This window comes from Penicillium vulpinum, assembly GCF_028829585.1.
Source record: "Penicillium vulpinum strain IBT 29486 chromosome Unknown utg000003l_segment0_segment0, whole genome shotgun sequence".
Lineage (NCBI taxonomy): Eukaryota > Fungi > Ascomycota > Eurotiomycetes > Eurotiales > Aspergillaceae > Penicillium > Penicillium vulpinum.
This window is the reverse complement of record NW_026643243.1, coordinates 3,198,788-3,210,825: the sequence shown is the minus strand read 5'-3', so window position 1 is coordinate 3,210,825 and position 12,038 is coordinate 3,198,788. Positions and strand designations below refer to the sequence as shown.

At 47.9% G+C, this 12,038-nt stretch overlaps 6 protein-coding genes across 6 annotated transcripts; 3 read left to right on the top strand and 3 right to left on the bottom strand.

Moving 5' to 3' along the window:
* Positions 1-769: 769 nt before the first annotated feature.
* N7479_006297 (thiamine-binding protein) lies at positions 770-1,469 on the top strand (the record flags this gene model as incomplete). Its single annotated transcript, XM_057253992.1, has 4 exons — positions 770-823; positions 874-979; positions 1,209-1,311; positions 1,403-1,469. The coding sequence occupies 4 exons, from the start codon at positions 770-772 to the stop codon at positions 1,467-1,469; spliced, it is 330 nt and encodes a 109-aa protein (XP_057107854.1).
* Positions 1,470-1,711: 242 nt separating this feature from the next.
* N7479_006296 (uncharacterized protein) lies at positions 1,712-2,971 on the bottom strand (the record flags this gene model as incomplete). The annotated part of the gene is made up of 3 exons (XM_057253991.1): positions 1,712-2,481; positions 2,540-2,715; positions 2,781-2,971. The coding sequence occupies 3 exons, from the start codon at positions 2,969-2,971 to the stop codon at positions 1,712-1,714; spliced, it is 1,137 nt and encodes a 378-aa protein (XP_057107853.1).
* A 387-nt stretch (positions 2,972-3,358) lies between these two features.
* Positions 3,359-5,854, bottom strand: N7479_006295 (uncharacterized protein; the record flags this gene model as incomplete). Its single annotated transcript, XM_057253990.1, has 1 exon — positions 3,359-5,854. The coding sequence occupies one exon, from the start codon at positions 5,852-5,854 to the stop codon at positions 3,359-3,361; it is 2,496 nt and encodes an 831-aa protein (XP_057107852.1).
* A 246-nt stretch (positions 5,855-6,100) lies between these two features.
* Positions 6,101-6,892, top strand: N7479_006294 (cytochrome c oxidase subunit 7). Its single transcript, XM_057253989.1, has 5 exons — positions 6,101-6,181; positions 6,359-6,437; positions 6,521-6,581; positions 6,643-6,674; positions 6,754-6,892. The coding sequence occupies exons 1-5, from the start codon at positions 6,150-6,152 to the stop codon at positions 6,772-6,774; spliced, it is 225 nt and encodes a 74-aa protein (XP_057107851.1). The 5' UTR covers positions 6,101-6,149; the 3' UTR covers positions 6,775-6,892.
* A 973-nt stretch (positions 6,893-7,865) lies between these two features.
* N7479_006293 (fungal specific transcription factor domain-containing protein) lies at positions 7,866-10,194 on the top strand (the record flags this gene model as incomplete). The annotated part of the gene is made up of 5 exons (XM_057253988.1): positions 7,866-7,910; positions 7,970-8,142; positions 8,218-8,723; positions 8,776-9,668; positions 9,742-10,194. 5 exons carry the CDS (start codon positions 7,866-7,868, stop codon positions 10,192-10,194), a joined length of 2,070 nt encoding a protein of 689 aa, XP_057107850.1.
* Positions 10,195-10,363: 169 nt separating this feature from the next.
* On the bottom strand, positions 10,364-11,951 carry N7479_006292 (Kynureninase; the record flags this gene model as incomplete). The annotated part of the gene is made up of 4 exons (XM_057253987.1): positions 10,364-10,782; positions 10,844-11,321; positions 11,391-11,728; positions 11,792-11,951. The coding sequence occupies 4 exons, from the start codon at positions 11,949-11,951 to the stop codon at positions 10,364-10,366; spliced, it is 1,395 nt and encodes a 464-aa protein (XP_057107849.1).
* Positions 11,952-12,038: the final 87 nt, after the last annotated feature.

The following is a 12,038-nucleotide window of genomic DNA, read 5'->3' as shown; positions in this document are numbered from 1 at the left end:
TGCATATGCATCCAGCGGTAAGAGCTTAAACCGATTCAGAGGGGGCTAAACCGAGTTAAGTTGGGATTATTGGGATATCCAATCAGTTCCAACGAAAAGTGAGATGCACGAAAATCAACTGGTACGTTTCGTATGAGTAGAGAACAAAGCTGGACTGAAAGGAAGAAGATTTCGAGAAAGAAAAGAAACAAAAACGGAAATTCCGGACAAAGAAACCCGACATTCACTAGAAAAGCCTCGGGGAATAAAAAAAAATAAAGCAGGGGTTTAGTTGTGGGGACTCTCAATAAGAGTGAGTGGCGTAAACCCCCCTGGAGTCGATCATACCAAAGTATTCAAGGAGTCTACTAATAGTCAAAAAAAAAACTCCATCTACGCTGTAGATGAAATTTAGAGAGAGTAAAAGGATAAAAGCGAAGTTGAAGCATTTATTGGGGGTAATGGCGGTCAGCAAATATGCCTCGAACTGTAGAGATGCAGCGAGTGACCCTCTGCAGATGTGAGATAATAAAGAGGCTCGAGGGCTAAATGTAGGTGTTAAAACGTGTCTGTAACTAGTAAATATGTAGACTTGTAAATAGTAAATAGTAAATAGTATAAATAGAATATATGTAAAATGTCATACAATCGTAAATGTTAGGGGGAATTTTCAGCCTTGCGGATATATATGGGTAAATGTGTCACACTGACCACATCCTCATCTCATACTCATATTCACCCTATTTACTCCCTATATTCCCCTCTACACCATTTCATATTATCAACCAACATGGCTTCCATCCAAACTCCCGCCCACTGCGTCGCTGATTTCTGTCTGGTCCCTGTAAGCCTAAAACCTTTCCCGCTCCTATTCACTAACTAATAGCACCCCAGGTCGGCACCTCTTCACCTTCAGTCTCAGACCAAGTCGCTGATGTCCAGCGGCTGATTGAAACATGCGGTTTGAAGTATGTCATGCATTCCGCAGGCACAACTCTCGGTACGTATGAGATACATGTCTCCGAGGCTATATTACAACTACACTTGTATATCTTAGTATTATAGTATTCCCTCAGCCCCATCCGCAGTTCCGAACTTGTTCTCATCTCTAACTGTGCCCTGTATCTGTCTCTGCGGCTGAAAGTCAAATCATCAGGAGAGAGAGCTGAGAGCTGGGAGGGCTGTGTAATACGATTGCTATATTTACTGACTATTTTTGGTTTTTGTAGAAGGATCTTGGGACCGAGTTCATCAGGTCATCGGACAGGCGCATACGATTCTTCATCAAAAGGGAATTGTTCGCATTCATACTGACATTCGTGTTGGGTCGAGGTGAGTTTGTTTTTTGTTTTTTTTTGTTTTTCTCTTTTTACTCCTTGCCCATCTTATTTGTCCATTTCTCATTGCTAACCGTCTCTATTAGAACCGATAAGGTGCAGTCATTTGAGGATAAGGTAAACAAGGTGAACCAGATCTTGGGAAAAGATTAGAGTAGAAGTTGAATTACAACACAAGGCAATTGACTTTTGAATCATTTCATTCGTAAAAGCTATACCCGGGTAAAAGCCATCCCAATTTCAACCAGTACCTTGCCCTTGAAAATGCAAACAATATCTATGCACCGTCCAGCCAGGGCCAGCCCCATACCACAGGACCCAAAAAGATATCCAAGAAATAAACGTATAAACGCTCCAAATATATATTAAAAAAAGATCAGAGAAACCGAGGCCACTCAGAAGGAAATCCCCCCACCAAGAAGATTCCCCCAGTTTCCACCAGTCCAAATCCAGTTTCCCATAGACACCGGCGTACCCGATCTAGCCGATTCCGCCAACTCAACCAGCGCCTTGAACACATTGCTCGTCGACGAGGCATCGCTAGTCGAATCCGCAGAAGTTGAGACGGACTTGCGGCCAACCGCATTGGTAACATTATTCAAGTTATCGACGGTATCAATCGCCGGACCGCGATTGAAGAAGTCCACCATGATATAGGTCGGCTGCCGCCCATTCCACTCCTTCTTGCAGTTTACCGCCGCAGTACCCAGGTTGCCAGTTCCGCCAGACGCGGCATTCGTCGTCCCCACGTAGCTGGCATTTGGGTACTCGACATCCAGGATCGCAAGGTTGCTCGAGTACAGGAAGTGGTTCATCAGTGGGAGGAGGTTGGCTGCAAGCGCAGACGCGCTGTTGTCTTTGTATGCCGATGGTCGGTCCGGATCACATGTGAAGTTCGACGCGGAGCTTGTGTCGTATTTATTCTCCCAGATGTAGCTCCATTCGTTCATTAGGTAGGGGTAGCTGGCACTGGTGTCTAAGGAGGCCACAAAGACGACTAGTCGCTTGCCGTCGTCGATCATGGTTTGTAGGGTTGGCCATGTAGTTGGGGCGGTGCCGGGGGAGGTTGGCTCGTATGCGTAGTCGGTGATGTTGGCGGTTGTGAATTCGGTGTTGAGATCGGAGGCTGTGGCGTCGTCGGAGTTGACTAGGAGGATCGTGACCACTATTTTAGAGAAGGACTATTAGTTTTCTTACCATAAATCCTTGCGGAACTAACTCACCCTCGTTTGGATTGTCATCCAGCCACGTCTTGATCTTCTTCAGCCAGTCGCTCAGCAACCCGGCATCGAGCAGGTCGCAGGTGGAATGACATAGACGCCATTGTGAGTTGCTCTTGTGGACTTGGGCTGTTACTAATCGAACACCGGCTGATAGTTGTGTTGGGGTGTCATAGTACCTGGAGAATGGGAGTTAGTCTGCCATGTGATTTATTGGAATTTGGAGCTGTGGGGGTAAACATACTGGTTGGCAGCTATCGAGTTGCCAGTGGTATCGTCACGCACGAAGGGACTGTCATGAGCGCCGAGATGTGTAATTTCTCCATAGGACTTGGAGCAGAGATCAGGAGAGTTATTGCATGCTGTCGTACGCTTCTGAATCAAAGGGTTCGCAAGAACCATGGGCAGCAAGCCTAGGAAGTTGAATACGCGCATAACTGTACACAAATGATGTATGAGATGTACTAATATATTCTCTACTTTGCAAGGAAAAAGATCAAATATAAATAAGAAAAAAAAAGAAAAAGAAAAGGAGATAGAAATAACAGAATGTTTACTCCGTACAAGGCCGCGTTGCCGTCTCAACTATTCTTAGATCGGTGGATCGTCAACTGCACTGCCCATTGGGCCATCTACTTGTGACATAGCCCAGTCTTCTAGGCAAAACCAATAGATACGATTTATACGGAGTATATGAACTTTTATTGCTTGACTATCCATATCCCACAGGAAAAAGTTACGTTTACACTGATTCTCGTCTAATATGGGTATTATTTGATCAATTATTTACATATTTGCTAATATACATGGACGCTGAATGCTTCATAGTCCTTTAAGCGACAAACGTATACCCGGGGCGCGTCGCTTCGTTCTGCTCGCTCGTGGTGGGTTCACCAGCTGTTCCAAATTTTGTTCCATTCCATCAAAGAGAGATGGATCGCCCCAGGCTAGGAACACATCGTTCAATACTTGCTGTAGAGGATACGGGTTTCGCCGCCGCAGCATGCGGTTCATGCGCCGCGCTGACAGAATATGGTGGCTATAAAGCATGGCTAGCCGGTGGCGGACTGCCTGTGAGATCAATCGTTTGTCAAGACGAAGACCGGATTGTTCCAGCTCTCGAAGTAAAATCAGCCCTCGCACCCATGGAATGAGCTTTTCGTCCGTTTGGGAGTTAGGCGGGGCGATGGTAAATTTCGATGCGGTGGTATCCAATACTCTAAACATGAAGCCCCAGGAGACGATGGCAGCTTGCATTTGTGGGGTAAAAACCAGATCAAGCATCCGCTGATCGCGGCCATTTGCTTGCTTGGTGAGATCAAGGGACAGTTTGGGCCTCTGCTCAGGGCTTTCGGCGTACTGGCGGACGAGCCACAGGCAGCATTCTCGGAGTTTGTCCCAGTCTGCCCATGCATCTGCCATACCAAGACGCTTGAGCATCTCAACCCAGAATGCAGCACTGACATACCCTCCCGCGGGAACCACGCGCTTTAGAATCTTGAAGATGAAGATGACTTCGTCGACTGCAGACAGGCGTTGACCGGGCGGCGGGCGATGGTTCATTCGCCGAGGGGTGAGAATCTGGTCGGCCATGAAATCCACGCTGTCTTCGCCCAAAGTCCGGCCACGGAGGGCTAGCTCGTCGGCAACCTTAGACGCCGCGCTCAATTCCCAAGCCGCGATATGCTTTCGAAAATGTATGTCGTAGAGGTCTGGCGCGCCAGGATATAGTTCTGTTAACACCGCTAGAGTCATATTGTACAATCGCCAATCTCGGGCCATGTAGTACGATACCAACATTGACTCCTGCATCCGCTTGTCTTCGAGAGTGTCAGGATGCTGATCGCTGTGGAGGATGTCGGAGAGAAGAATTTCGCGGTTTTGGGTAGCAAGTTTTTGAACTAAGCGCGAGAAGACAGTGCTTCCTATGGAAATGCCGGACTGCTTAAGTATTTTAAGCTTTTCCAGAAGATCTTGGTTGCCATGAGCTCTCGTGGCTAGTTCGCGCAACGTCCGGTGGCCGATCTCTGATACACCGAGCATCTTCAAGCCACCAACGATCATATCGAAATTGAGAGCACGAGTGGCAAACAGCTTAGCCCCAATATCATCTTTGAAGGGTTTTTCGTCTTTCGGTCCCCTTTGCTCGGATTTTGAGACTGTATCTATTGGACCAGATTGGTCAATCGAAGCTTCAGTATCAAATCGCTTTTTGACATAGCCACGGAGCCGGTTGAACTCTTTCCGTAGCCCGAATTTCTCAACATATTCCAGCAATGGCTGTATCTCGTCGGGGCTCTGTGGGTGATCCTGACGTCGAGCAAGGAAATGATGCATTTCGATCGCCGCCTCTCCGTGGCCTTGCTGCATGAGCATAGCAATGACAGGTCCATAAAAGTTATGATCGGGCGTTGTGGAGCACATGGCTTGGAATGCCTGCAATCCGGACGACAAAGACGACCGCTCGAGATCAACCGAAGTCACAAATTCCGTACCAGCCGGAAGAGACGAAGAACGGATCACCGAGGGGAGGATTTTCAGAACATCATTTGCGCTGGCTAGATTGTAATTCTGAAGCTTCTTGTGCCATTCGACCGCACGCTTCGTCAAGCCTTGCTCAAGAAGTCCACCCACCACGCGCTCATACAGTTGTGGCCATCGGTTTCCTTGTTGCTCCCATAACATGACAGCATAGTCAAGAACCTCCTTGAGAAAAAGCTCTCGCCTCAATCCCATGTCCACAAAGCTTTGCCAAAAGAAGTCTGCTTGCTCTCCTGCAACTGGGAGCCATACACCATCCACTCGAACCCTCAGCCCTTCCCATATGTCTAGCGTGCCATTGTCGCCATAGTGACGCTGACGATATCGAAGAAGCTCCTCCCACAAATCGAAATTATTTCGATGCTCCAAATTATCCACCAATCGCGTTCCGATGTTGCTGAGGTGCCCGACGTCCGATTCGAATTCAAGCTTGTCCGGTCGGAGAGATAGAAGTTTGGTAGGGCATTGTGTCGTGTTATTATGCGTTTGATTCTCTACGAGAGGTGTGGGCTCAAAGGTATTTGGTTCGTTTGTGGCCTCAATGTCGTAGATGGGAAAGCTGAATGGCCGTTTCCCTCGGCATGAATTCTCAAGCTGATGCCGTGTCGGGCTATTATCGGGTTCCTCGAGTGGTTCTTGTTTGGTGCTTCGTGAATGACATCGTAGACACCTGTACCTAAACTCCAATTGCTCAATTCCGATTGTTGTTGCTGTGAGTGTGTCAAGGATCGAGACGGCGGACGGCCTCTTCAACAGTCGCAGAAGCGCCGGGCGCATGAGTGATTAGGAAAGGAAGGTCGGGAAAGCAAATTCTCGACGCCAAACATCCTTCTTCGAGCTCCCGACGTCAGTCCAAAAAGTTCGTTGCCGAATATTCAAAAGTTGATACGCGTCTGGGCACTTTTCTGGCGCTTTTCCCTTTTGGGATGATGACTAGATACAACGTCTGATTCGATCAGGTGATGTTTGACACGTGACACGATATCCTTCTCATTCCGGACCAACTTCACATCCCCATTTCACCCACGTCGTACCTCACATCCCCGCTCCTTCTTCGCTTCTAACCGTGAAAATGTTCCGTGCTACTAGCTCCCGCATGGCTGGGTACGTTCTCCCTTCGAATCGCTGCATAAATACCCCGCACACAAACCCGATCTTGAGAGTGCAACCATTGAACTTCCTCCCGCGATCTTCGGGGTTCAATTGCGATTGATACTGCTGCGGGGACCTGCTATCCTGCTATATTGGCACAAATCATGTTGACTGACTGGCTCTCTTTAGCTTCGTGTTCCGTGAGAACCGTGTGCCATACTACCAGCGTCTCTTCCAGAACCACGATGGCAAGCGCCAATGGTGGAAGGTCCGTACACACCGCAAGGGGCGCCTGTGCCCTCAATTGAATTTCAGAAAGCGCAAGAAACTGACATTAGAACTGTCTCACAGACCTCCCGCTCCGGCTACGTCATGTACCCCTACCTCATCTCGGTCTACGGCCTCGGTGCTGGTGAGTGCACCCGTCTTCCGATATGAAATCCGGTCGAGGATAGAAAACTAATCAATAATAGCTTCCACCTACGCCATGTGCCGCATGGTTCTCGTTAGTTTCACCCAACTTGTTACTTCTCATGCTCCGACGAGAAGCACGAGTATACGTTCAAATGCTGATTTCTTTACAGGGCCACAAGACTTGGATCTAAATCATGCGGTCTTAAGACTTAGTTTGGCAGAGATAAATGATGCCATTTTCAGTTCCGTTGGTTGTGCAAACTGCAGCATCGGTTGTTTTTTGTATGGTGTATTTCTACTCCAGGAAGGGATTAGATGGGTTGGCAGCCACGCAGATTTGGAGCTGTACATACGAACAATTCAAGCGCCAATCCAAGAGATGTTGCCATATATCATTTTCCTGGTCTCATAGAAGTACTCGTTCAGATCTCTCACCCTAAGGGTAGCACTGTTTTGATAGAATAGAAACGGTTGTGCTATGACTCGCAACAAGCCGAAGCCGAGCTATTTTGGCCTTCACTGAACCTGCTAAGCACCCAAGAGGCGGTAACTACTATCCACGCATTAGATTCAGTATTGCTCATATGTACAGCAGTGGAGATATCTTGTCCGGCGAAGGATGACTTCATGACTCGCCTATGCTATCAGGCAGGCATACACAGGGTACGGACGCCCTCCCTCTACAAGACGTTGTAATTTAACATCTTCTAGTAGCCATCCATATACAAACATAGTCTAATATGATCGTCTGATACTCCTTCGACAGGCTTTAGGAACTCTCAAAGTCTCAAATATAGCAGTCACCACGACAACACCGTCTTGGAAAAGTTCATATTTTTGGTTTCCAGCGCGCGCCTTCATTTGAATATCTCGAGCACGTTAAATTGTGTTGGACTTGAAAATTGAGTGCTTGTGCCAAGCAGGTCATGTCAGAAGTTCTAGATGACCTCGGGAGACTACAACATATAAATCAATGGCCCGCCCTTGCGGGGTCCACGGTCCACGCCCGGGTGCCCACGGGTGCTCAAGCTTTACGTTGATTACTCAGCTGTTTCACAGCCCGCCCACTAGTCGGCCAATTTCACCTACTTCCAGCTCCAAGTCATAATATACAGCGGCTTTGCTTGTTCAGATCTGATATCTCTTAAACAAGGCATTCAGTGAACATATATATATCTCGATATAGCCTGTCGATTGGGGTCCTGAAGTACTTGATTCATGCTCCTAGGATGATTATCATTGAGAGACATGCGGTCTGATATTGAATATAGCAAATATAATAATGGAAGACGAGAGCTTCCACTATTCAGAGAGACCTGCCAAGCGGGTTCGTCAGGCCTGTGAGCCTTGCAGGTACCGCATCTATCGGATTCTTCAAAAACCTAGCCGATAACTAATTTCTCAGGCGTAAGAAAGCGAAATGCCCCGGCGAGCAGCCTGTATGTTCTCTGTGTAGCAGGTTACGGCAACAATGTCTATACGCCGATGAAAGGCGCCGTCCACTCCCTGAGTCAAGTCCAAGGCTCAATGATTCAGACACCCGAACATCGCAGGTTCTGGTGAGTATTTGTTTATATCTCAATGCAAGCCTGAAGGACTTTCGTCCTTTTATCCAGATACTAACTCCATCATAGGAAGATAGATTGCGAAGCCTTGAAAGCAAAGTGGGAGAGGTCCTCAATGTACTTGGGTAAGAACATACGGGATCCCTATTTAAACAATTACTTACTCCTCGAAACATGTTGCAGCTCAAGGAGTGAGCCACAAATGCCCAAAGAATCTCTTGTCCCGTCTGTGACATTGTCGATGCCAGGCTCATCTATTACCCTACCACCGTGGGAGGAGATTGTTCCAATTGCGGAGCTATATTTGCTATACTGTGACTCCCAGCCCCTGCCTCTTTTCTACAGGGATAGTTTTCTCTCTAGTCTACAAACTCGCGAGGCAGAACTTCTTTTTGCTATATTGGCCCTCGCATCTCGCTTTTCATACGCTCACCGCAACAGGGCCGATTCCACCAGCCTGATAAACAGCTATGCTGAGGTTGCTCGAGGCCTCGTTATGAAAAGAGTCTCAGAAGGGCCGGTAGAGCTTTCGACACTTCAATGTCTCTGTATTCTGAGTTTGGTCGACTTCACGAGTATGAGCCCGGCGTTTTCTATCTCTAGGGTTGGGCTAATAATATCTACTAGACGGCAACACACACCGTTCTAGCATCCACAGCAGCTTAGCAATGAACCTTGCACAGTGTGCTAATCTCGGACAAGAGCCCCGTTCATCAACTAGCACTATAGTTCGCGAAGAACGCAGGCGCTGCTTCTGGAGTATATGTCTTCTCAAACGACTACACGGCGGCGACTTCCCAATCCCAGACATACCCCAACCCGGAGGCCCTCCATATCCCCGAAGCCCGGCACGACCGGCACGCTCCCTCTCTCCAGGGCCACCAACCGTCGAAGTACGGCAAAGTGACATGAAAGATGAAGGTATTATTGCATATGTGGTAATGCTCAGCGAAGTGTTTGCAAGGACAGCACGATACGTGCGACTTCATGGACGCCCAAGCAATGTCCCACCGTGGTCTCCTCGTTCTGAATACTCGAAAATTCTTGCTTTACAAATGGATCTCGAGACTCGCATGCCATATCTTCACCGATTCAAGCCAGCTAATCTCGGTGAACGGTCTCGAGAGGAATTACAGACACATCGTGAATACTGGGGCCCATGGTTTCTGAACCAATTTATGTATCATACCAGCCTGTGTCTACTCAATCATCCACTGCTTTTGTCGCTCAGCCTTCGGAACTTCCGGAGTACTATCCCGGAGATCTTCTTACAGCATACCTCGGACTTGATCTCGTCGCATACAACCTGGATCATTCACTTCATCAACTGCTTTGAAGAGAAGTCATTTCTAGTATCAGATCCATTACTAGGCTACAGCGCCGCCGTTGTCGCTACAATCGAGCTACAACTCAGTTTCACAGATGATTTGACTATCAGAGAACATAAGCGTGAAAGATTCGCCAAGTGTGTCAAGTTTGTGCAAACCATAGGGGAAAGGTGGCCGCACATGGCTCAACTGGTAGGAATCTCCACCCTCTCAGATTTCTTTTGGTTAAAGTAGCAATCTAACACTTCATTCCTCATATCACCAGGCCCATAGATTACAGAGACTAGAAGATGCAGTCTCGGCAACCTACCAATCCGACCCAGGCGCGCAAAACCAAAGCCTTCTAATCGACCTATCCCGATTCTGGGAAATCCTCGAATACTCATCCAACAGCGACACAGACTCTGCTCGGCGTTTATTCGGGGAGTCACTTTATGCCGGCTCGTCTTCTATGGGCGGAGAAGTATCTCAGACATCACCTTTGCCTGCGCCGTTCCGGTTGAGTGCCCAGGGAGGCGATACCCCAAATACTGGATCTCAGTCATTCAGTGCCAATACTGGATTTCCTAGCCAGGACTACCCAGCAAGCTCTTTGGTCTCACCGCAGCATTTAACCCTGTCTAATGATGAGTTCTCTATTCTTGCTGCCAATTTCTTTTCTCAGGGGCAAGAGTTTCTGCGCAGTGGTGATAACTGGGAGAGTATTGGGAACTTTTAAGGGCCTGCAACAGCAAGCTTCAACTCCAGTGTATTTTTATCCTGTCTTCAATTCCGAGATTCAGTAGCATGAAAGAAAGAAAGGTTCACGGCATATTATTCATGGTGTATTGCATTATCATCATACTCAACATTCGATCCACATTTATCTTCAGAGAATTAATTGCCAACTACGAAGAGGCCAAAGCGCCCTTGAATTCCTTGACAAAGTTGAACACCTCAGAGAAAGTGTTGTACAACGGCACTGGCGCCACACGAACAACGCCCGGCTCCCGCTTGTCGCAAATGATACCTGCATTCTGTAGGCGTTCGGATACCTTGTGCAGTAAGCCAGGCTTGAGCAAAACACTCAGTTGAGCCCCTCGAGCGTAGGGACCTGACGGAGTGATAATATCAAACAGACGAGTCTGCTCGTCGGTGTCCTTCAGAAGCAGGAATTCCAGATACGCTGTCAGCTTTAATGACTTTTGGCGTAAATCGGCCATGGAGGTCTGATCGAAGACAGATAAAGCTGCACAAAGGCAGGTCAAATCAATGACTGAGGGATTGGAGACCTGAAATCCTCCAGCTCCGGGAATAGGCTTGAACTCTGCTGATGGTTAGGATATGCTAGAAACTGCATCGCGCCACGCGAATAGGAAAAAACTAACTGTTGTCCATCTTAAACCTCACTGACCGATCACCACCATACCATCCTGTCAAGCGGTGACGGAACTGAGGGGCATCTGGTCCAGCGCTATAATCAACTTGGCCATGCCTCTCGTGCACGAAAAGGCCGCCCATCGCGCCGGGTCCGGCATTGCCGTACTTGTACGTGCACCAAGCTGCGAAGTCAACGTTCCAGTCGTGCATCTTCAGTTCCACATTTCCATATGCGTGTGCTAGATCCCATCCAACGACGAGGTTCTTTGATTGGGCGTACTTGGTAATTGTGGGGATGTCAAAGAGCTGTCCGGTGTAGTATTGGATACCAGGGAGAAGAAGTAGTGCTGCGCTTTCCGCATGCTCGTCGATATAAGACAGGATTTTCTCTGTTGAGATCTCGTATTGTCCTTCATTTGGGCCAATGAGAATCATGTTCTCCTTTGCATCTAGGTCATGCCAGGCAATCTGTGATTCGATTGCATACTGTAAACGTCAGTGATGGGTAATTGGGACAGTAGATTATCACGATCAGTATCGTAGATCATCACTCACATGATCACTGGGGAATGCTTTCCAATCCATTAAAATCTTGCGCTTGGTCTCAGTTGGCTTGTAGAAGCTTGCAAGCAACAGGTGAAGGTTCGTGGTCAGCGTTCCCATAGCTGCGACCTCTTCAGGTGCGGCCCCGACAATGCGGGACATTGAAGCAGCCGCCTGCTCGGATAGAAGCTGCCACTGTTTCAATGGTGAATCTTCAAGATCAGTGAAGTGTCCACAAACACCGATGGACGACCAAGTATCCAACTGAGCCTCCATGTACTTCGACACGGCCTTTGGTTGGATGCCCAATGAGTTACCGCAAAAGTACGTGCTTGGCTCTAATGAGAGACCTAAATGAGTTGTTAGAAACAATTAAACTATATTTCGTGTCTCGGTGGGGTTATGCTTCTCACCTGGCTTCGCCAGCTTTGTCGTAGCAAGATTCGCCTTGGAGGGAATAATAAACTGGTCACGGAATTCACGCAAAGGGTCAGCTGCATCAAGAGACGCGGCATAACCTTCTGATGCTGCCTCTGCAGGAAAGACCGGCTTAGACACTTTGGAGCTCGTCATGTTGATACTAAATGCTATTGTTCGTGAACTTCGTCGAATATAGTGTAGTAAGTTAAGTACAATTTGAGCTGTACCCAGATTTTGTGG

Coding starts and splice junctions, on each gene's coding strand:
- N7479_006294 (XM_057253989.1), top strand. CDS start 6,150: ATGTTCCGTGCTACTAGCTCCCGCATGGCTGG. Junction 6,438..6,520: donor GCAAGCGCCAATGGTGGAAG/GTCCGTACACAC, acceptor ACTGTCTCACAG/ACCTCCCGCTCCGGCTACGT. Junction 6,582..6,642: donor GGTCTACGGCCTCGGTGCTG/GTGAGTGCACCC, acceptor AATCAATAATAG/CTTCCACCTACGCCATGTGC.